Consider the following 24,638-nt stretch of genomic DNA (forward strand, 5'->3'; position numbering starts at 1 on the left):
GTGTACAATTTTTTTGATATGTTTTTGTATCCGATTCGCCAGAATTTTATTGAGGATTTTTGCATCTAGGTTCATTAGAGATATTGGTCTGTAGTTTTCTTTCTTTGAAGTGTCTTTGTCTGGTTTAGGTATCAGGGTGATGTTGGCCTCATAGAATGAATTTGGAAGTTCTCCCTCCTTTTCTATTTCCTGAAGTAGCTTGAAAAGTATTGGTATTAGTTCTTCTTTAAAGGTTTTGTAAAATTCTGCTGTATACCCATCGGGACCTGGGCTTTTCTTAGTTGGTAGTCTTTTGATGGTTTCTTCTATCTCCTCAATTGATATTGGTCTGTTTAGGTTTTCTATATCCTCCTGACTCAATCTGGGCAGATCATATGACTTAAGAAATTTATCTATGCCTTCACTATCTTCTAATTTATTGGAGTATAAGGATTCAAAATAGTTTTTGATTATCTTCTGTATTTCTGAAGTGTCTGTTGTGATATTGCCTTTTTCATCCCGTATGCTAGTAATTTGAGTTCTCTCTCTTCTTCTCTTCACTAGCATCGCTAAGGGTCTGTCGATTTTGTTTATTTTTTCAAAGAACCAACTTTTAGTTTTGTCAATTTTTTCAATTGTTTCTTTTGTTTCGATTTCATTAATTTCAGCTCTGATTTTAATTATTTCTTGCCTTCTACTTCTTTTGCTGTTGTTTTGCTCTTCTTTTTCAAGGATTTTGAGATGAAGTATGAGATCATTTATTTGTTGGTTTTTTCTTTTTTTAAGGAATGAACTCCAAGCAATGAATTTTCCTCTTAGAACTGCTTTTAATGTGTCCCATAGATTCCGATATGTTGTGTCTGTGTTTTCATTTATCTCTAAGAATTTTTTAATTTCCTCCTTGATGTCTTCTATAACCCATTGATCATTCAGTAACCTATTGTTCATTCTCCAATTGATGTATGCTTTTTCCTTCCTTCTTTTATCGTTGATTTTCAGTTTCATTCCATTATGATCAGATAAGATGCATGGTAATATCTCTACTCCTTTATATTGTCTAAGAGTTGCCCTGTGACATAATATATGATCTATTTTTGAGAAGGATCCATGTGCTGCTGAGAAAAAAGTGTAACTGCTTGATGTTGGGTGGTATACTCTATATATGTCAATTAGGTCTAGGTTATTAATAGTGTTATTGAGTTCTATAGTTTCCTTATTCAACTTTTGTTTGGAAGATCTGTCCAGTGGCGAGAGAGGTGTGTTGAAGTCTCCCATGATTATGGTGTGGTGGTCTATTAGACTCTTGAACTTGAGAAGAGTTTGTTTGACGAACATAGCTGCACCATTGTTTGGGGCATAAATATTTATGATTGTTATGTCTTGTTGGTGTATGGTTCCCTTAAGCAGTATGTAGTGTCCCTCTTTATCTCTTTTGATTAACTTTGGCTTGAAATCTATTTTATTTGATATGAGTATGGACACGCCTGCTTGTTTCCGAAGTCCATATGAGTGATATGATTTTTCCCAACCTTTCACCTTCAGCCTATGTATGTCTTTTCCTATCAAATGCGTCTCCTGTAGGCAGCATATTGTTGGGTCTTGTTTTGTGATCCATTCTACTAGCCTGTGTCTCTTAATTGGTGAGTTTAAGCCATTAACATTTAGGGTTATTATTGAGATATGGGTTGTTCTTCCAGCCATATTTGTTTATTTCTGTTACTAAACATTGTTTGTTTTCCTCTTTGATTGTTTCCCCCCCCCCTTTACTGTCCTACCTCCCACTGTTGGTTTTCATTGTTATTTTCCATTTCCTCTTCCTGTAATACTTTGGCTAGGATGTTTTGAAGAGATGGTTTTCTAGCTGCGAATTCTTTAAACTTTTGTTTATCGTGGAAGGTTTTAATTTCATTCTCCATCCTGAAGCTTAATTTCGCTGGATACACAATTCTTGGTTGGAACCCATTATCTTTCAGTGTTTGAAATATGTTATTCCAGGATCTTCTAGCTTTCAGAGTCTGTGTTGAAAGATCAGCTGTTATCCTGATTGGCTTGCCCCTAAATGTAATCTGCTTCCTTTCTCTTGTAGCTTTTAAAATTCTCTCCTTATTCTGTATGTTGGGCATCTTCATTATAATGTGTCTAGGTGTGGATCTCTTATGATTTTGCACATTCGGCGTCCTGTAGGCTTCTAGGATTTGGGATTCTGTCTCATTCTTCAAGTCTGGGAAGTTTTCTTGTATTATTTCATGGAATAGACTGCTCATTCCTTTGGTTTGGAGCTCTGTACCTTCCTGTATCCCAATGACTCTTAAGTTTGGTCTCTTAATGTTATCCCATATTTCTTGGATGTTCTGCTCATGGTTTCTTAACAGTCTTGCTGAGCTGTCTATGTTCTTTTCCAGTTGAAATACTTTGTCTTCATTGTCTGATGTTCTATCTTCTAAGTGTTCTACTCTGTTGGTAGTATTCTCCATTGAGTTTTTAAGTTGGTTTATTGCTTCCTGCATTTCTAGGATTTCTGATTGCTTGTTTTTTATAACCTCTATCTCCCTGTATAGTTGATCCTTTGCTTCCTGGATTTGTTTGCGTAATTCGTTGTCGAAGTGATCTTTCATTGTCTGATTTTGCTGTTTAATGTCTTCCTTGATACTCCAGATCATCTGAAGCATGTATATCCTGAATTCTTTATCTGACATTCCATCTGCTGCAGCTGTTACCTCTTCTAAAGTTGCGTTGACCTGCATTGCTTGTGGTCCTTTCTTTCCTTGTCTTTTCATACTGCTTGCGTATCTTTCCTGCAGGTGCGGGCGGCGGCTCTGCTCTCTCCTTATTCCAATTGGGGTGTCGTGGCTACCACGCCGGCAGGTCACTGGGCCTGTTCTGGGAGCTGGTGGCGGCTCTGTTCTGCCCCTACTCCAATTGGGGTGACGTGTCTGTCGTACCAGCAGGCCACTGGGCCTGTCCTGCTGGTCGGTCGCAGATCTGCCCACCTTTCGGGCACGAGTGGAGGCTCTGCTTTGCCCCTACTCCAATTGGGGTGTCGTGACTACCCCGCCTGCAGGATGCTGGGTCTGTTCCTGGCAAGGGAGGCGACTCTGCTCTGTCACTACTCCAATTAGGGTGGTATTTGTACCCCGCCGGCAGGCTCCTGGGCCTGATCCGCAGGTCTGTTGTAGGTCTGCCTACCTTGAAGGCGCGGGCGGCGGATCTGCCCTGCCCCTCCTACCACGCCTGCGGACCCCTGGGCCTGATCTGCAGGTTGATCACTGGTCTGCTCACCCTGCGGGCACGGGTGGCGGTTCCGCTCCACCCCCACTCCAATTGGGGTCACGTGACCACCACACCGGCAGGGCCTGATCCGGGCGTGGGATAAGGATCTGCTCTGCCCCTACTCGAGTTGGGGTGACGTGTGTACCACACTGGCAGGCCACTGGGCCTGACCCGCCAGGCTGTCACAGGTCTGTTTACCTTGCAAGCGCGAAGGGCGGCTCTGCCCTGCCCCTCCTACCACGCCCATGTACTACTGGGTCGTGGGTCTGCCCACCTGGCGGGTGTGGGTGGCGGCTCCGCTCCGCCCCCTCTCCAATTGGGGTCACGCGGTCACCACGCTGGCGAGCCGCTGGGCCTGCTCCGGGGGCTGGCGGCGGCCCGGCTCCTTCCCTCTGGCTCGAGGACAAATTGAGGAGACTCGGGTGACTGAGCCTCACCCCCCTTACCAGGAGACCAACTGCTTATGTCACCGCTGGTATTGATGAAGATCTCTCCTCCACCGCTTTCTGCTGACATCAGATCTCTGCCATGTTGGTATCCTATGCGAATGGCAGCATTTCGTTCCCCTTGCCAGGCAACCCAAGCAATGGGTGAGTCCTGACCTGCCCTCAGCAGGACCCGGACCGAGACACAGTTTCCGCGGGCTCCCAGCCCCGGTCCAGGGAAGTTCCGGGAGCCGGAACTCGGCCGCTCCGTGCTCGGTGTAAGCTCCTATAAGTGTAGGCTCCAAGAAGCAGCCCCCGCGGGCTCAGTTCCGGGAGCCGGAATTCGGCCGCCTAGTGTTTGGTGTATGCTCTGATAGTAGCAGGGTCCAAGAAGCAGCCTCCGCGGGCTCCGCAGCCCTGAGCCAGGGCGGTTCCGGGACGGTTCCGGGAGCCGGAACTCGGCCGCTCTGTGCTCGGTGTAAGCTCCTACAAGTGTAAGCTCCAAGAAGCAGTCCCCGCGGGCTCAGTTCCGGGAGCCGGAACTCGGCCTCTTGGTGTTTCGTGTTTGCTCTGATATTAGCAGGGTCCAAGAAGCAGCCTCCGCAGGCTCCGCAGCCCGGAGCCAGGGCGGTTCCGGGACGGCTCCGGGAGCCGGGACTCGGCCGCCCCGCGCTCCGTGTTCACTCCGATAAGATCAGATTTTAAGAAGCCCCCAGGCGCTGAACCCTAGCAATCTGTCTGCAAGCCGCAGGCGAATTGCAGCCTGAAATTACCTGTTCTATGGCTGAATGAGCTGCGGTCAGTCAAAAACAGGTGTGGTGACGTCAGTTTACCAACATGGTGGCTGCTGGCCTCCTCTGTGGTCTGACCGGTGTGGAGAACCGAGATGGACCGCTTCCTTCCCCGTCTCGAACCCAGAATTCAGCCCTGAGTGCGGTGCTTGCGCGGCTGGCAGAAACTGCAGCGCTGTAACCCTGCGTCTCTATCCCAGCGCGCCTTGCAGACTCCAGCCGCGGGGCGATTCGCTGAATAAGCAGTTTTACCCTCCGTGCGACAAACCTCTCGCGTTTGAGTCCCCGTAGCCGATCCTCATGCGATGGAAATCCTTCCTCCAGGTTCCGGCGCACCCCACTATTGCTGGAAATTCCCAACAAGATATCCTTCAGCCGTCCTGACTTGTCACACTCCCACACAGTGAAGCAGCACACGGGGGTAATGCACTCCCCTCGCCGCCATCTTCAAAACTCCATACATGTACTTTGAATAATGATGTCCATCACATTCCACCATCATTTCTAACCCCATGCCCCCTCCCTTCCCCTCCCACCACTATCTAGAGTTCATCTATTCCTCCCATGCTCCCCCTCCCTACCCCACTATGAATCAGCCTCCCTATATCAGAGAAAACATTCAGCATTTGGTTTTTGGGGATTGGCTAACTTCACTTAGCATTATCTTCTCTAACTTCATTCATCTACCTCCAAATGCCATGATTTTATTCTCTTATTGCTGAATAATATTCCATTGAAATCAAGAATCAATAAATGGGATGGATTCAAACTAAAAAGTTTCTTCTCAGCAAAAGAAACAATCTGTGAGGTCAAGAGAGAGCCTACATCTTGGGATCAAATTTTTACCCCTCACACATCTCTAAGGTATATAAAGAATTCAAAAAACTGAACACCAAAAAGCCCAAATAACCCAATCAATAAATGGGCCAAGGACCTGAACAGACACTTCTCAGAAGATTATATACAATCAATCAACAAATACATGGAAAAATGTTCATCATTGTTAGCAATTAGAGAAATGCAAATCAAAACTACTCTAAGATTGCATCTCGCTTCAGTCAGAATGGCAGCTATTATGAATACAAACAACAATAAGTGTTGATGAGGATGTGGGGAAAAAGGTACACCCATACACTGCTGGTGGGACTGCAAATTGGTGCATCCAATATGGAAAGCAATATGGCGATTCCTTGGAAATTTGGGAATGGAACCACCATTTGACCCAGCTATCCTTCTCCTCAGTCTATACTCAAAGGACTTAAAAATAGCATACTACAGGGACTCAGCCACATCAATGTTTATAGCAGCACAATTCACGCTAGATAAACTGTGGAACCAACCTAGATGCCCTTCAGTAGATGAAGGAATAAAGAAACAAAGTTTTGATCATAAAGAGGAGTAGAAGTAAACTTCACATGATCATAAAGTCATGTGAAGATGAAGGCAGACATCAGTGATGCAACAGAAAGCAAGAAATGCCAAAGATGGTCAGCAAGCCATCAGGAGCTAGTAGAGGGTTATGGAGATTTTACCTCACAGCCCTCATGCCTCTGATTCCAGACTTTCCCAACACCTTGATTTCAGACTTCTAATCTACAGAACTCTGAGATAATATATTTCTATTGTTCAAAAAAAGTTTAGCATTTTCTAGAAGAAATATTTGAAGCAACAAATTGAAAAGTCTATCTGCAAGTGGAAAAATTTTTTAAAAAATCACTGAGGATTATTATACTGTAATGGGAGAACAGCAATAATAATTAGAAAGATCTTTAAAAAGAAGTTGGTAAATTCTGTTATGGTATTTTACCACACATTACACACATACGAAACTTGAAAAATGATCAGAAAGGAAAGATAGAAGAGAGCTTGTAAATTTAATCTTATGGTGTAGCATCCCCATGTTGACTGCATCTTGTTGATTGGATGCCAGTTGCATGGTGGTAGGAAGCTCTTGTCTAGATGAGGAAAGCAAACATGGTGCTAATAAACTAGAGGAGGGCCAGGTGTGTGTGTGTGTGTGTGTGTGTGTGTGTGTGTGTACACAAAGAGGCTCTTTTTTTCATATTTAGTTGTTTCTTCTTTCCTGAGTATATTGGGAAGAGTAGAGGTTAAAAAAAACATAGATAAGAAGACCCACATGCTTCTCATTTAGGCATCAATATTATTGCTTAAATTTTTTTGTAAATACTTTAAGGAGGCAGATACATTATTATCTATGAATTTAATACACTTGAGCATCAGTGTAAAACTTTAATACTGAGGCATTACTAGGTTTGCTTTTAGTGTGCAAAATTAATTAGGCTGAAGTGATTATAGAAAAAGTCAAATGTTTGCTTTCTTCAATAACATATTGGGACCAAAAAGATGAATGGTAATGACAAGTCCATAAGGCTTTTCTTTAAGTTCACAACAAAGATTGATGCTTCTATTTTTACATTTTTATCCTTACTACATTTGGGTTTTATGGTTTATTTTGCTATTTCTAGTTCAGAGGAAAGTTTACCTCAAATCCAATAATTGGTAAATACTTAATACTTTAGGTGGTCATGGTGGTGCACACCTGTAATCCCCATGGCTTGGGTGGTTAAGGCAGAAGGAAAGCAAGTTCAAAGCCAAATGCTGCAGTCTGTCTGGGCACAAAATAACCGAGCCACCACAAAAGCCTTGTAGATTCAAACAGCAATTCTTTATTCCCGAAACTCTCACCGGCACTCTACACGCATGTTCTGGGGAAAATACACTGGCACTCTACTCGCACGTTCTGGGAAAATCCACACACTCCACCAGGCTCTGAATACCAAATACCCTCTGAATCCAGTGAGAACTCAATGGGAACTCAAGGAGCGGGTGCCTGAGGCAGCAGGATACACCCTATTCCCAGCAGGATCCACCCTAAACCTGGAACTGCCCTATTCCCAGCAGGATCCACACCCTAAACCTGGAACCGCCTTAAACCCGGATCCGCCCTGGTCCTTGAGCAGGGTCACCTTTCTCAAACATTCATGCAATGTCACTGCAAATGCCCTGGGTCCAAGGCAAGCCCATTTCCACAATGGAGAGTCCTCCCTCTAAGCAACATTGGGTAGGCTGACAAGGAAATTGCCATGCGTCATTCCTACTTGGCTATGGCTCTCAGTATCTCCCCCCTTCTGATTAATTAAACAACAAGCAATGTGGCTTAGGGACTGTGCCTGTTAGGTTGTCCAATTCAACATATGGTCCTTACCCATCATCAGATGATCTGACCTCTAGGCGTCAGCCTCCTGTCTTAGGTTGGTACCACTGCAATTGGATCATACCCGTCACTGACTACCGGTCCAGCATACAGCCATACTTGTGGATAGGCCTATGCACCAGTGTGGGGGGGTGAGGTTCTTTGCCTCACCTCTGTTGGCCCCCAAATTTGGCCTTGGTGCCAGTGGAGGGGTGAGGTTCTTTGCCTCACCTCTGTTGGCCCCCAAATTTTAGACCATCACTAGCAGAAGGGAGGAGGATACAGAAATGCCATGACACCAAGCCAATTGACGGCTCCTTTGGAAAAATTGCATCACTGGTGACACCATCAGCAAAGATATGCCAGCACTACCACAATTTGCTGCACCAACAGATAGTTCACAATGCATACAAGTGATACATAGTCCAGGCAAGTTCTGCAAGCAGTTCAAAGTGGAGGAGTCTATCAATATGTCCATTTCCTCCCAAAGTAAATCGACTCCTTGATTGAGCATTACTTGTTGAGTTATTCATTGATGCATCAGTTTATATAGTTTACTGTGATAGCTATCATAGAAGCTGTAGTTTGGTTTTATCTTTGTCTTCACTAGCACTGGGATGAAGATAGGAATTCTGGCAATGATGCTAAAAAGAAATTATGTAACATTTCAACAGGTACTAAGAAAACAATTTTCTGAACAATTTACATTATCCTGAACAGAATTATTAAATATAATGAAAAGGAAAGGTGAAAGTAAACAAACAGATTTGTTAACCTCCTTTAAAAACAATCCTTAACAGCTGTTTACCTAATTTAAATTAAACCATTTAAATCACATGAATAAAAAAAAATTCGGATCCATTTTTTCATGAGCGCTCCTCATATATGAAATATGGACATACGCACATACAGACATACAACACAAAACACAAGAGTGCACACAAACGCACAACACATAAGACAATAGTAAAGGCCTTGTAGCTTTACACAGGTGAAATTTCCATTGCAATGTTTAAAAACTCAAAAAATAAAACTGATCAGAAAAACATTAACCTAGGTTTGTATGAGCTCAAAAAATAAAATAGAACTTTATGATGTGGGAAAAGGCAATAATAAAATAGATATTGAAAAAAGCATCCTGGTTAATCACTGTCGCAGATGTAAGAATAGCCAAGCTGGAGCTCTGGATATCAGCTGTTATGGATTTGAGTCAAATCATCTTCTTTTTGGTCTGTAGAAATTGCTTTGGTTAGTCTCTCTGGAATCCAAATCGGCTGCTGTTCTCCCTGTGGAAACACACAAACAGAACCCTGACTCCAGACAATCACTGGGTCAGGACCTTTCCATTGTCCTGTTAGAATATCTTTCCAAAGTACCTTGGGCTTATGTACATTTTTTTGGATACATATGTCTTTCAGCAGCACTAAGCCCTGATGAATCCAAATTTTAAAAGTTTAGAGTAAAAAGGGTTATTTTAAGTTTATCTTTGGGGGATATATACCCCTTTCCAATTTCCTCTTTTTGCTTTAATAAGTACGTTTTAATAGTTTGATGAGCTCTTTCAACTATGTCTTGTCCCTGTGGATTGTATGGGATTCTTGTTATATGAGTAATACCAAATGATGAGCAAAATTATTTAAAAGAGGTAGAGGTATAGCCAGGACCATTATCTGTTTTTAACTGTTTTGGAACGCCCACAGTGGCAAAATTTTATAAGCAATGAGCTATAACATCTCTAGTTTTTTCTCCAGCATGAAGGGAGCCCATCAAAAATCCGGAAGAAGTATCAACTGTAACATGCAAATATTTTAATTTTCCAAATTCTGGCAAGTGTGTGATGTCCATCTGCCAAATATGGTTAGGTATCAGTCCTCTAGGATTGACTCCAAGATTAACTTGTGGTAAAATGGTCACACAATTTTGACATTGTTTTATTATATGTCTGGCTTGTTCCTTAGTTATTTTAAAACACTTTTGTGAAGTATTAGCATTAACATGGAACCTTTTATGAAAATTTGTACCTTCTTCTAGTGTAGAGAAAATATGTATGTCATGTGTAGTTTTATCTGCTAAATCATTGCCCAAACTAAGGGCTCCAGGCAATCCTGTATGTGCCCTGATATGTCCTATAAAGAATGGATCTTTTCTGTCCCAGATTAGACTTTGTATAGTGGAAAACAAAGAGAAAACAGTAGAGGAAGGAGAAATCCTACGAGAATCTTCAAGGGATACTATAGCATTAACTATATACTGACTATCAGAAAATAAATTAAATACAGAATCTTTAAACATCACAAAAGCTTGTAATACTGCATTAAGCTCTACCTTTTGAGCTGATTGTTTGGGTACTAAAAATGTAAAAGTTTGATCAGGGGTGACTACTGCTACTGTACCATTATTTGACCCATCAATGAATATATTTGGAGCATTCATGATAGGGGATTTTCTTGTGATTTTTAGAAAAACTACAGGATGCATAGACCAAAAAGACAACAAAGGATTAGATGGTAAGTGATTATCAAATGAAACATTAGATTTGCACATGATTATTGCCCAAGTATTTAACTCATTAGCTAACTCATCAATTTGATCCATAGTATACGGAGTAATAATTTTATTGGGAGAAATTCCAAACACTCCCTTTGCTGCTTTTATTCCTTTGAGTATTAATTGTCCTACAGCCTCAGGATACCTAGTAAGAATAGTGTTAGGAGAATAAGATAAATGTATCCACAATAATGGACCTTCTTGCCAAAATACTCCTGTAGGAATATTTTTTGTTGGTAGTACAATAAATAATAAAGGCAAACTTATATCAATTCTATCCAAATGCGTATTTTCTATATATGTTTCAATAATTTTTAATGCCTTTCTTGCTTTAGGAGTTAACATGCGGGGTGAATTTGGATCCGATGGACCTTTTAGGATATCAAATAACGGTCCCAACTCTCCTGTTGGTATGCCTAGATAAGGCCTTATCCAATTTATGTCTCCCAATAACTTTTGAAAGTCGTTAAGTGATTTGAGTTGATCTACTCATAATTGAATTTTTGGTGGACGGACCATGGTTGAGGATAATAGAACTCCTAAATAATTAATTGGAAAATTTAATTGTACTTTATCTATTGCTATCTCTAGATTATAATTTTTAATAAGTTTGTAAGTGTGGCATAACATTCCAGCAATGTGTTTTTATCTTTATGTGCTAATAATACATCATCCATATAGTGAAATATTTGTAGTTCAGGATTTTGATTTCTAAGTGGCTGGATTGCTTTGTTAACATAAATTTGACACGTAGTTGGACTGTTAGCCATCCCTTGAGGGAGTACTTTCCATTCATATCTCTGATCAGGACCTTCATGATTTAGTGCAGGGATAGATAATGCAAAACGTGGACTATCCTCGGGATGAATTGGAATTGAAAAAAAAAACAATCTTTAATATCTATAGCTAAAACATACCAGGTTTTTGGCAAAGCAGACAATTGAGGAATCCCTGATTGAGCAGGTCCCATAATAACCATCTCATTATTAATGGCTCTTAAATCTTGCAATAATCTCCATTTACCAGATTTCTTTTTGATGACAAAAATGGGAGTATTATGGGGAGATACGGAAGGTTGTATATGTCCCTCCGCTAATTGTTGTTTGACCAGATCATGGGCTACTTGTATCTTTTCTTTAGTCAGGGGCCACTGAGGAACCCACACTGGTCTTTCTTATTTCCAAGTAATTTTGATTGTCTCAGTGGCCCCTTCTGAAAACCCAATCCATGTCTATTTATTCCTTGATCTATTTGAATTGGTGCTGCTATACCTTGTTCTTGTTCTCCTAATCTTTTTTCTTTCCCAAAACCTTGTCTAGCCCTAGTAGTGGGTGCATTAGGATTGATGTTATTTGTTAACGTCAAACCTAATTGATCTAGGACATCTCATCCCCATAAATTTATAGGAAGATGATCCAATACATATGGCTGTATAGTTCCTTCACATCCTTCAGGATCCTTCCAATCTAATACCATTGCACGTCTATGGAGATTAGTTGCCACTCCTAGGCCTCGAAGCGTTTGAGTGGCTTGTTGTAATGGCCAATGTTTTGGCCATTATTGATGAGATATGATGCTAAGGTCAGCACCTGTGTCCAGTAGTCCATTAAATTCATGTTCTTGAATATTTAGTTTTAGCATTGGGCGACAATCTAAATTTAAAGACAGCATAGCCCAATCTACACCTGTGGAGCCTAATCCCCTGGAACCTCTTTCTACACTACGGCTGGAAAATTTATCATGTAGGCTGGGTATTATTAACAACTGTGCTATTCTATCTCCTGGTGAAATTACTGATATAACTCTTGGAGAACTAGCTATAATTTTTATTTCACCTACATAATCAGGATCAATTACCCCAGGACTTATCATAAGTCCTTTTGGTGTAGAAGAACTACGTCCCAATAATAAGCCTACTGTTCCTTGGGGAAGAGGTCCTTTTACTCCTGTGGGAATGATTTGAACTCCCATCTCTGGAATTAGTACTGCTCTGGCAGAGGCGCAGATGTCCAACCCTGTGCTCCCTCTGGTTTGTCTGATGAGGGATATAATGGACAATGTGTCCTGGGCACTACCCTGATGGTGTTGCTGGGTTCCTCCACTGCCCCGTATATTTGTGGTTGTGGGCCCCGGAGCATTGGGCCCCCAGTCTGTTTTTTGGCAATGGAGCCTGATGCCTTTCTCCACGATATCGTGGGTAAATACCTGGTCCTTGTCCATTGTTTGATAAGGAAGTACCCTCTATGGTGGTTTGAGAACGGCATTCATTAGCCCAATGTCTCCCTCTACGGCATGGTGGGCAAATACCTGGTATTCTATTCCTTTGATGCCTAGTTTTGTTAAACCCTTTTCCTATGGGGCAATTCCTTTTAAAATGTCCTGTTTGTTCACAATTGTAGCATGTTTTTGGCTTGGCATCTAAAGCCTGTTGTACTGCAGCTGCCAAGACTTGCCCTTGTTCATTAATATCTCTACATAATTTAATATATGTGTTTAAATCTTCATGTTTCCATGGTCTAATAACCTCTCTGCAGCAACGATTTGCTTGGTCATAAGCCAGTTGTTTTATTAATGGCATTGCTTGTTCTGTATCCCCTAAAATTCTGGCAGCTGTTTGAATAAGCCTATCTACAAATTCAGCGTAAGGGTCATTAGCTCTCTGTATTACCTTAGATAGCTGACTTTGTAAAGCTCCATGTCCTTGTAAAGTCTCCCATGCCCTAACTGCGTCTGCAGCATTTTGTGTATATATAGCATGATCATATTCAATTTGTTGCTGTTGACCCTCATAAGGTCCTTTTCCTAACAACATATCTAGCTTTTTTTGAGGGTAACTGGCTGCTGTATTTCGCCTAGCTGTCTCCATGCAAAATTCCTCATTGGCAACCTTCCATAACAAATATTGTCCTCCATTTAGCACAGATTTACACATGCTAGCCCAATCTGCTGGTGTCATGTCCAAGTTGGTAATGGATTCGACCATGCTTACAGTGAAGCTTGCTTGGGGACCATAGGTTGTTACAGCCTCCTTTAACTGCTTCACTGTTTTGAAATCTAAAGCACGGTGAATTCGCTGCCCTCCTACCTGTTCAAGTACAGGGCATGCTAATCTTTGAGGTCCTGTCTCAGGATCCCATTTATCAACTACGGGGGTTGAGGGCCACTCAGCTGTCTCCATAGGTGGAGCTGTTGGTTGAATTACGCCCTCTGGTGATAGAACAGAGTTAGTAGCAGCCTCCTGTTGTAGCCTTTTTCCTAATAGCCCCTTTTCCTTTAAATTTTCTTCCTCTGTCTGACTAGCTCGAGAGCTTCTCTTTTGCTTGATCTAAAATGTCTTTCTCCATGGTCTGAACCTCTAACAATTTACTTAACACTCTTTCGGTTTGTTTTTTACTAATTTCTAATCTACTGTAAAGATAATGCAACCCAATAAGATAACACAAAACAAAACCGAAACTGAATGAAACAAAAACGGAATAAAAAATCGTTGTATCAATTTTCTCTTCCTCAGGGCCGAAAAACTTCAAACCTTGAGCCAACCATTTTTCCCAGTTTGCCTGAGAAAGTTCTAGGGATAGGCAGCTTGAAATAAAAACAAAATAAATCAAAACAAGAACACATTGTTTTTTGAATTGGTCACCCATTCTCTCACCTTCCCTCAGGGGTGTGCAATTTCACTTACCTCCAAGCTTCAGACCTTCCCCGTATGGACCACCAAATGCTGCAGTCTGTCTGGGCACAAAATAACCGAGCCACCACAAAAGCCTTGTTGATTCAAACAGCAATTCTTTATTCCCGAAACTCTCACCGGCACTCTACACGCATGTTCTGGGGAAATCCACACACTCCACCGGGCTCTGAATACCAAATACCCTCTGAATCCTGCAAGAACTCAACGGGAACTCAAGGAGCGGGTGCCTGAGGCAGCAGGATACGCCCTATTCCCAGCAGGATCCACCCTAAACCTGGAACTGCCCTAAACCCGGATCCGCCCTGGTCCTTGAGCAGGGTCACCTTTCTCAAACATTCATGCAATGTCACTGCAAATGACCTGGGTCCAAGGCAAGCCCATTTCCACAATGGAGAGTCCTCCCTCTAAGCAACATTGGGTAGGCTGACAAGGAAATTGCCATGCATCATTCCTACTTGGCTATGGCTCTCAGCAGCAAACCTCAGCAAAAGCAAGGCACTTAGCAACTCAGTGAGACCCTGTCTCGAAATAAAATACAAAATAGGGCTAGGGATGTGGCTCAGTGGTGGAGTGCCCCTGAGTTCCACCCCTGCCCCAGCAAAAAAAAAAAAAAAAAGTTAATACTTTAGATATCAAAGTAAAGTTTACTGAGGAGGAATAGATTTCTTCTCTAATGATCTTTTTTTTAGGGGAATAGGAGATACATTTCAAAGTAAGTTTCAGTGAACTCTCTGCTCAGAGAGGAATGTGTGGGTATTTTCTTCTTAATGCAAAATCTTATCTCCTGATTATAACTTTAACAAATAAAGGTAGAGCATAATAAAGAAATAAAAATAAACAAGGCCTAGTTTGAGATCTGCAGTCACCAGTCAACCAGCCATATGGAGGCCAACAGGACTAAAGGTGCTGTCTGTAATTTGTGATGGGAACACTAATAATATATTTATAAATAATAGTGATGGAAGAATGAAGTTAGTAAAAATAAGAGCTTAGTTAAGTGTGGCTTTTCTCTCCCCACTACAGGGAACCTAACCAAGGAGAATTCTACCACTGAGCCATATCGGCAACCATTTTTATTCACTTTTTACATTTTGAGACCCAGTCTCACTAAGTTGCTGAGTTTGGCCTTTAAATTGCTATCCTCCTGCCTCAGTCTTCCAAGTTGCTAGGATTATGGGCAAGCACCACTGCACCTGGCATGTTTTTTTTTTCTTTCCCCTTTCAGCCTTAAAAATATGCAAAGCAAAAGGGAGGGGGAGGAGGGGTGAGAGGTGACAGAGGAAAGGGAGGGGGATTGAAATGGAATGTTAGCACTGGAATAGTGGGAAGGACAGAGGGGTTAGAATTAGAATACATCATAGTTTATTGCTGGGCCCAGAGATGTTAGAGAAGGACACTTATTCTCTTTGTACATCATTTTCTTATCTGTGTTATATTAAAACAATATAACTGCATGAGAAGTGCCTTTGTAAACTGTCATGCAGTGTAAAAATGCCAGTTATCGTTATTCACACTCCCAGAGAGAACTAGGTGACCAACTTCTGCCCTAAGAAAGGTGGGTTAGAAGCTTTGTCTTATCACAAACCCCCCATCACTCAGCCATAGATGAACAACTGGGCCACTTTGGGATAAAGATTCACCAAAGCTTCCAAAGTGGAGAAATTTGTCACCAATGAAATGAACCATACACAGCAAGCCATGTTTCTTGGGATCTTAGGTAAATGACTGAACAGATATTGACAGCATGACTACTCATTGTTCATTCCCAGAAAAAAATTGTCTACGAGATATTTTTGGACAATAGCTGAGAATGTTGGAAAAATTGCTTGAGTCCCTTCCTCTGTGTGCAGAACTCACACAGAGAGTGATGTAGGCCAGAAATTGAGAAATATTGCCAAATGCCCACACAGCGGAGGAAACACTCTCTTCTCCCCTCCTCTCTGAGCCTGTTTCCCACCCTCCTGCCACACACTGATTTATCAGAAGGCTCAGGATGCATACACTTGTTAGGATGCTCAACTTTCCTGATTTTGCCAATTTTATACCAAAGTGCTGATTTAAAATGCCATCTAATCTAGATATCTATAGTTAATGATACCAGGGAAGTTTTTAGACTCCTGAAATAATCTTTTTTTTCTCCATACCATCTCTTTTCCCCTCTAAATTATAAACACCAAGAAGCTACAGTCTATATATGTCATGTTAATCAAGATATCTCCATTGCCTAAAACAGTGCCTGACATATCATAGATTTTAAAGAACCAAAGTTGTTCATAAGCAGATCAATGAAGAAGGTGGCAAATGATTTAATTACTGGATTTGAAATCTGGCTTCACCCATTCCTTAAGAGATACTAAGCAAGGATTACTTTTAAAATATAGCCTCCCTAATTCTCAGTATTATCTGAAATATGGGTAAAATAATTACATTTTTTAGGATTGCTAGTAGAATCAGATGAATTTCTTTTTTTTGCAAAGCACTTTGGCACAGGACCGAACTTGATCCCCTCTTTCCCCCCATGTCATACACTTCAAAATGATATATAAGGACTGTCAATATTCATTCTCACATTTTATTTCAAACATCATCTGTTGTTGACACGTGAAGCCATCTGTACCCAGTCTACTGTCCACATTAAGGTGATTTTACTTTCAACCTCGGTGTTAACTTGACTTTATTATCACAGAAATTCTTCCCAGAAAGATGAAGCTGCAAGTAACTATCGTTTATTTCAGAACCTCCTGAGTTTGTCTTTAAAATCTATTTGTTCTCATTAAGTAAATAACCTCCTCTCAGAACAATAGATCTTGCAGCTGGGTTCATAAAATGATGGTTTACTCCTCAAAGACTCTTCCAAATCCTGCCCTTACTGTGTGCATTAGTCTTATTATATTATAAACTTGGTTCAGTACCAAGCAGATCACACCACTGAAAGTCATGGCATGCCTTAAAGTAGGTCCGACAGTCTTAAAAACAGTGTTTTTCAAATCCTCTTCTCTCCTGCAAGATGCAACTAGGATGATGTTGAGGTAGTAAGTGGCCTCCCTGGATGCAGTAAGTCTCTGCTTGATTTAACGGGATATTGTTCTGGTTTCTTAAGATAGTTTGCAGTTGACAGTCTCTGCTGACAAAATTATTATACTTTCATTTCCACAACACTGAATTATGAATCTGAAGTCCTGAATGACCTCATATGCTAAAAATATGTCTTTTTTTTTTTTTTTAGCTTTTAACTCTTTCTCCAATCTCATTTTCAGGTCATCCATCCTAATTTACAGCATCACATTTTCACAAAGGTAGAACTGGACTATGGAGACTGTGGACATGAGTCAGTAAAGCCCTACTTTGTCTTGTTTGTTTCATGCTTCAGAGTGAACAAAGTAGAGTTTTTGTTTGCAGGTAGGCAAAAACCCTCTAACTTCCTTTCATGATTATTTCAGATCACTAATGAAGTATTACTGTTGACTTACACAACATTATAGGGGCTCGCTTTCCTGAGTAAGTTCAAAGCAGCCATTGAGGGGATACCTGAAGGGCCCTTCTTAGTTGCTCAAAGAGGCTCTTTATTTGACTTATTGCAACAAGAGAATGAGAAGTACATAGTAAGCATAAAACTGGTCATTCATTGGAAACATATGTGCCTGCTGTGGATCTAGAGGTATATCCGGTGGGAGTACATTTGTTGCTGGGCAGTCTTCAGAGAAGTCAGAAGCCCGTTACATATACACAAGGGAAGGGGTTGTTTTCTACTCTGATGGCAAGCCTTCATGTGTTCTCTTATTCACTGGCACCACTGGGTCCTTCCTAAGCACACCCTGCCCTTGGCTTAGCTGATTTGTTAGAGGTACCAAGTTGTTCCTTGGCCTGGGGCATCTGAGTCCTCTGCTTATCCATACGGGACTGAAGGTCTGCCAGTATCTCAGTTAGATGATCTCTGTCCATTTCTTCCTGGATATCCACTAGATGCACAGCTTTATGCTCCTCATCAGCAAGCACTTGCTGAACTTTCTTAAATTCTTTTTGTATGAACTCCTTTATCTCTTTCTGAGTTACTTTAGGATCTGAACTCTTGAGCTTTAACTTTTCCACCAACTCTATAATGGCTGCCTTCACTCTAGTGGAGTCTTTGCTTATTAGTTCTTCAAAGGCTTCATCTAAGGTGTAAAGCTGGTGACCCTGCTGAGTCCCAAGGACACAGATGATCGGCTTGTCTTTCTGGGAGTAGGGGCTCAAATCAAGCCCTTGGTCTGCATACTTCCTCTTGGACGTTCTCTTTTCTTCCAGTGCTCTTTTTCGGTCCAATTTGCTTTCTGCCTTAGTTTCTCTTTCCGACACGGACCTTCCTTGGATGTCTTCTTCCATCATTTCGCTTTCTGGCTCACTGTCCTCCTCTTCACTCTCCTCACCGGTCTCGCTCCCTCCTTCCGAGTCACTGTCCTCCAAGGCGCTTTCTAGCTCCTGCCGCGGCTCCACCTTGACCGTGATCTCTTCCTTCCCGGGCCTCTCCCCGCCGGCTCGCGAGGTCCTGGCCTGGAGGCCCTGCGTGTTCTTGACCAGGTGGTGACTGGGGAACCTCCACTTGTGCTCGTCGGCGTGGCGGGTGCAGTAGTAGAAGCCGCATTCTCGGCACACTTCGTCGGCCCGCGGAGCCTGGTCGGGTTCGCACTGGTCACACGTGCCATCGTGCACCTCGTAGGCCGCGCACACTCTGGTGACCATGTGGGTGTTGTGATGCGGTCGAGGTCTCCGGGGCTCGCTGCTGCCCCTTGGCGAGGCCTCTTCGCTTCCCTTTCCCGGGCGCCGGGATCCGCGCCGCAGGAGTGGCCGCCTGGCTGGGGAGCGCGGCTCTGGGAAGCTGGACCTGGGGCTGAAGCAGCCCCCGCCGGGCAGCGAGCACTGGGCCTCCTCGTCGCTGGGTGTACTGGCGCGGAGCTCCGCTTGACTCCTGTTGATGTCATACTTTTTAACATTCTGAATTCTAAGGTTTTTCACAATAAATTTCTCTCCCTCCCTCCCTCCCTCTCTCCCTCCCTCCCTCCCTCTCTCTCTCCCTCTCTATCTTAGTATTATCTACTTTAACCTTTAACACTCAAACTAAATGCTGCTTCTTTCATGAAATGTTTAATGAAACACGTTAACAACATGGATCACACACGTTTCTGTGTTTTGATGTTTAGAAGACACTTGCTATAGAATCCTATTATTTTCTCATTGCCTAGTAATGCATTTTTCTTTTCCTTGAAGGAAAAGAAGGTAGGGACTGTGGCTTATCCATTTCATCATTAAGGTCTTAAATAGTGAAAAAAAATTTTTTTTTAAGAACCTGTACTAGTTGATCGATAATTTATTTGCTGAATGATGAGTGAAAAACATTTAATTTAGCTATTTAAATGAAGACAACCGATTTAAAAAATATGAAATTAAGAAACGTCTATAGGAAGCTGGGCGGGTGGCGCACACCTGTAATCCCAGTGGTTTGGGAAGCTGAGGCAGGAGGAAAGCGAGTTCAAAGCCAGTGTCAGCAAAAGCAAGGCACTAAGCAACTCAGTGAGACCCTGTCTCGAAATAAAATACAAAATAGGGCTGGGGATGTGGCTCAGTGGTTGAGTGCCCCTGAGTTCAATCCCTGCACCCCCCCCCCCCAAAAAAAAAAGAAAAGAAAAAGAAACTTCTATAGGAAAGCATAGGGGAAACACATCAGTACATTGAAATGGTCAAAGATATTTTTGGACAAGACTAAAAACACAGGAAACAAAGGCAAAAATTGACAAATGAGATTACATTTAAAAGCTTCTGCACAGCAATGAAAGCAATCAACAGGGTGAAGAGACAACCTATAGAATGGGAGAAAATATTTGGAAAGTATGCATCTAATAAGGGGTTGAGATACAGAATGTATTTGGAACTCTAAAAACTCAATAGCATGTACACACACACACACACACACCTGATTTGATCACAGAAAGATATACAAATGGCTAAGAGGTCTATAAAAAAATTTCTCAAAGACAAGGATCATTAGATTAATGCAGATATCACCTCACCCCAGTAGGAATGGCTATTATCAAAAAGATTAAAGATAACAAGTGCTGGTAGGGGTGTGGAAAAAAGGGAACACTTGCACAGTGTTGGTGGGAATGTAAATTAGTATAGCCATTATGTAAAACAATATGGAGGTTCCTCAAACAATTAAAAATAGACACCACATGATCCAATAATTGCACTCTCGGGAATATATTCAAAGGAAATTATATCAGTATGCTGAAGAGACATCCACACTCCCATGTTCACTTAGCACTAATTATAATAGCTAAGAAATGGAAACAACAGAAATGTTCATTATGGATGAATGGACAAAGGAGGTGTTGTACAGATATACAATGGAATACTATTCTCCTATAAAAAGAATAAAAACCTGTCATTTGTGAAAACATAGATGGAACTGGAAATAATTATGTTAAGTGAAATAAGTGAGGCACAGAAAGACAAGTAGCACATGCTCTCATTCATATGTGGAATCTAAAAATGTTGGTGTCATAGAGGTTGAAAGCAGAGTGGCAGTGATGAGAGGCAGGGGAGAAACGGTGGCAGGAAGACTTGGGCAAAAGTTGTCAACGGGTGTAAAGCTAGAGTGAGTTAGCAGCACAAAGTTCAGGTAGGCTATTGCATAATAGGTGACTTTAGATGACAACAATGTACTGTGAATTTTTAAAAAACTAGGAGAAAGGACTTTAAAAGTTTTCATCATAAAGAAGTGATAAATTTTTGAGAAGATAGATTTAATCTTATTTAAGCATTACATAATGTGTACATGTATAGAAACATTAGATCACCACATAGTACAAGACTAATATGCACAGTGTTATGTTTTCATGTATTAATTAAAATAAATTTAATTTAAATGCCCTTTTTTGGAAGTACAGAGAATTGAACTCAGGGCTTTGCACATGCTAGGCAAGTGCCGCACCACTGAGCCACATTCCCAACTTTAAATGCATCTAAAAAATTTTTTTGTTGGGGCTGGGGATGTGGCTCAAGCCGTAGCGTGCTTGTCTGGCATGCATGCGGCCCGGGTTCGATCCTCAGCACCACATACAAACAAAGATGTTGTGTCCGCCAAAAACTGAAAAATAAATATTAAAAAATTCTCTCTCTCTCTCTCTCTCTCTGTTTAAAAAGTTTTTTCATTGCATGTTTTAAAAAATAAAAGATTAAATAAATATTTGTCAAGAAAACTTGGGCTTGTTCTCATAGTAACTTCCTTTGTATTTTCTAATGTAGTTCTTTTAGTTTTAGGGAATGCTGAGAAATGTTAACCTCTGAAGTAGTAGCTCTCCAAGCCAGGAAAAGTAGGCCCTGTTTGTGTGTCCATTCTCTTTTAAAAAGGTAAGTTCTTATTTCCTTTCCATTTAACAATTACTAATGATGATTATGAATGTACAGCTGGCCCAGCCATCCTATCAGTGTAGCCAATAGCTTTTTTTACCCCTTCGGGGAAATGTTATCTCCTCTGGCATCAGTCTGGATATAAAGGTTGTCACTTTCATGATCTGAAATAAAGGTGGGCATTTTACATAGCCTAATCAGGGCTAAGAGAAAGACTAAGTTTTACAGTGGTGTCATATTTATAACACTGTGTTAGCTGATAGAAATGATGCCTTACATAGTCATGTTTCTATTTAAGTATTATTTAGCCCCTATGCACAGTATGTACTTTTTAAAAATAGCCACAATCAATCCAATACTTGAGCTCTTACAGGCAAATTTATATTATAGCAGTATAATTTCATTTTGCTTCATCTAAACTGAAATCTAAAAGTTCTATAAAAGTTTAGAGCTCATAGCTAACAGCTTTCCACAGGGGCTAAGTTAAGTTTTGCAGCGGTAAAGCATTTCTTAGATGACAGTATGCTGGCCATCAGAGAAAACATTGAGAAGAAAATTTAAGTACAATCTGGAGAGTACTAATGACAGTGAGCCTGCATCGATGTTCTACAAGGGAAAGTAATCCATTATTGAAGAGTGCAAAATATATGTATTGTTAGTTTTGGATCATTTTGGATCACTTGCAGGTATACTTATTTAATAAACATGTTTAATATTCAGCAGTGAGTCTCAACTATTTTCATCACTTTTTCTTAGCTGACATCTAAAAATGAAAGAATATTTTTTTATATATTTATAATACAAGCCAGTTAGCTATCTGAGTACTCTGTGTAACATTTGGCACATATCATCATCATAATAATAAGCATTATATCATAATGTGTCAAGTCCCAATGGTCCTTATTTATGTGCAGCTTAAATTCATCATATTTTTCAGGACTATGGGTAGTAATTACACTAGTTCACAATAAGGGTATTTTACTTTTTGCCTTTAACATGCATGACCTTGTGATCCTTAAACATCTCTGTGAGTTAGTTATGTACCCATTTTATAGAGAAGATGGAGGCTCAACCAGAAGTAACTTTCCATAGGTCACATAGTAAGTGAATGATAGAACAGGAGCCAGAACCCAGAACGTCTGTCTCCCAGAAATAGGCCCCTGTTCTGTAATACACAGCTCCCTCTTAATATATTTAAAAATAATTACAGAAGAGATGTTACAGATCCTTCAGACGGAATCTGATCAATGTTCATTTTGAGGAAAATGAACAAACACAGCATTAATTTAAATTGCATTCTCCATTTGAGGACAGTAATCATGAAAAGAAATTAAAACATCGAGTCTAAGATTGATTTTCCTGTCTTTGCTGCAACCACTGAAGCACCATGAAGTTTGAAGAAAGACTTTTTCCAGAGACCATTTTATCTTCCCTATGTTAGAGCAATAAATAAACCTGAGTACTCAGTGCATTATTTATTATATTGGATTTGAACTCAGACCTTTTTCTGCAGATGTTTCTATACTTTGCAAATGGAGGATCAGGGCAAATACATGTCCATGAGTGCCATATCACCAGCTGATAACATGAATTTCTTGTTTTCAAGCAGTAGAATGTGCCAGACACTATGCCAGACACTTGTTTTACATATAATTTTAAAATTAATGTTCATATCAATTTCACACTCATTTTATGGGTATGAAAACAGGCACAGTGGAGTTAAGGAATGTGTACAAATTCACACAGGTGTTGAGTGACTGAGTCAGGATTAGAAACCAGGTCTTTTGGATTTCCAAGCTCCTTCTGCTCTATGACACTGCTTTCTCTCATCACATCTTGGAAACTTACAAGTACAAAGGGTGTGATGGCAGACTCCTGATGGAGGGGAAAGAGATGAGAGAGAGAACAGAGCTTGGTAGGAAAAGGGAGTTAGGGCTTGTGGGAAGTACATGAAGACAGCAATCAAGAAGATACGGCTTCAGGACCTATAGAGATGTCACATGACTATTCTACCATTTAACTTCTTTGTCAGTGGAATGTAGGGATTGGGTTTGATCGATACTTTTCTAAACAGGTTCTATAAGTTCCACAGGTTCAAAGAGTGACCTGGTTTCTAGGAAGACACAACAGAAAGTGGAACTCATCTCTTTATAAAAGTCATGCATATATTAAAAAGCATTTTTACACTAAACTAAAACAGTTTTGTTGAGCATTGGTGTGTGCTATGAATTTACTGAGTGCACAGTGAGTTGTGTATGTAGTTATGGGAGAGAAAACACAGTCCTCATCTTTCACTCATGAATAACAGGGATGAGATCACTGTCTTAAAGGGGGTAAAAAAGACTTCAAAGATTATACAATAATAAATACATAACTGCAAATTGTGATAAGTGCTAGTATTAAAAGTTCAAGGTGGTCTGAGAAACTATAACTGATGATATAATTCAGATTATTGTGGAGATGGAAATTTTCTCTGAGGGAGTAACATTTAAATCAAGAACTGAGAAAGGACCAGGAAATTAGCCAAGAAGAGTGAGAGAATATCCCAGGCAGGCAGGAAAAAATGAAATAATATTTTTTTTAATATTTATAATACAAGCCAGTTAGCTATTTGAAATTATATGAAAATCTTGGAGTTAGAAAGAGCCTGACCTATCAGAGAAAGGTTTTGCACAAGACCAATGAATGTGCCCACCAGATTCAGAAGGTCCCATCAGCCCCTCTCCTCATTTGGTCTTGGAGTTTTCTAAATTGGTTGTCTTAAGCTCTCCTAGGGCCTTATCACAATTCAAAACAGCATTTTTTGTGTGTTTAAAATGTCCATAGAAAAGTTATTACCTTTCTATAAAAACTTTTCCAGACCATGGAAACATATGGAATCATTCTCATAAAACTTTAGAAAATTAGCAAAACCCTGATATCAAACCTAAGCAAAAACTCCAATCAGTCTTACTTTTGAGCAGAGATACAAAGTGACAAAATGAGATCTAAGCAAGCAGATTCTTAAAGTAGAAGAATAATTACATGAAGAACAAGTGGAACTTATTTATAACATAAAAAATAGCATTGTAAATTTTATTACTATAGTGTACTTATAATAGCTCAAAGGAGAAAAGCCTGAGATGAGAAGCTGTGGCTGCAGCTGTGTACTGAGAGTGGGGTAGAGAGGGTTGCCTTGAGAGCCAGGTACATTTTTACCAGGAAGAACAAACTGTAAGAAAACTGTGTTTCTTGGAGACCAAAACAGGATTTTGAGAAAAGAAGCTTCCAAGAGGACTGGCTGGAGGCCCAAAGAGGCATCATTAGCCTGTGACCACTGAAGTCCCAGGGGGTTG

General features: G+C 40.8%; 1 protein-coding gene across 1 annotated transcript; it reads right to left on the bottom strand.

Moving 5' to 3' along the window:
• Nucleotides 1–14,554: 14,554 nt before the first annotated feature.
• Nucleotides 14,555–18,636, bottom strand: LOC124096929 (tripartite motif-containing protein 44-like). Its single transcript, XM_046451010.2, has one exon. It carries the CDS (start codon nucleotides 18,634–18,636, stop codon nucleotides 17,722–17,724), a length of 915 nt encoding a protein of 304 aa, XP_046306966.1. The 3' UTR covers nucleotides 14,555–17,721.
• Nucleotides 18,637–24,638: the final 6,002 nt, after the last annotated feature.

Source organism: Marmota monax, unplaced genomic scaffold (assembly GCF_021218885.2).
Source record: "Marmota monax isolate L192 unplaced genomic scaffold, Marmota_monax_Labrador192_F-V1.1 WCK01_AAM20220418_F8-fsc00023, whole genome shotgun sequence".
NCBI classification, from domain to species: Eukaryota; Metazoa; Chordata; class Mammalia; order Rodentia; family Sciuridae; genus Marmota; species Marmota monax.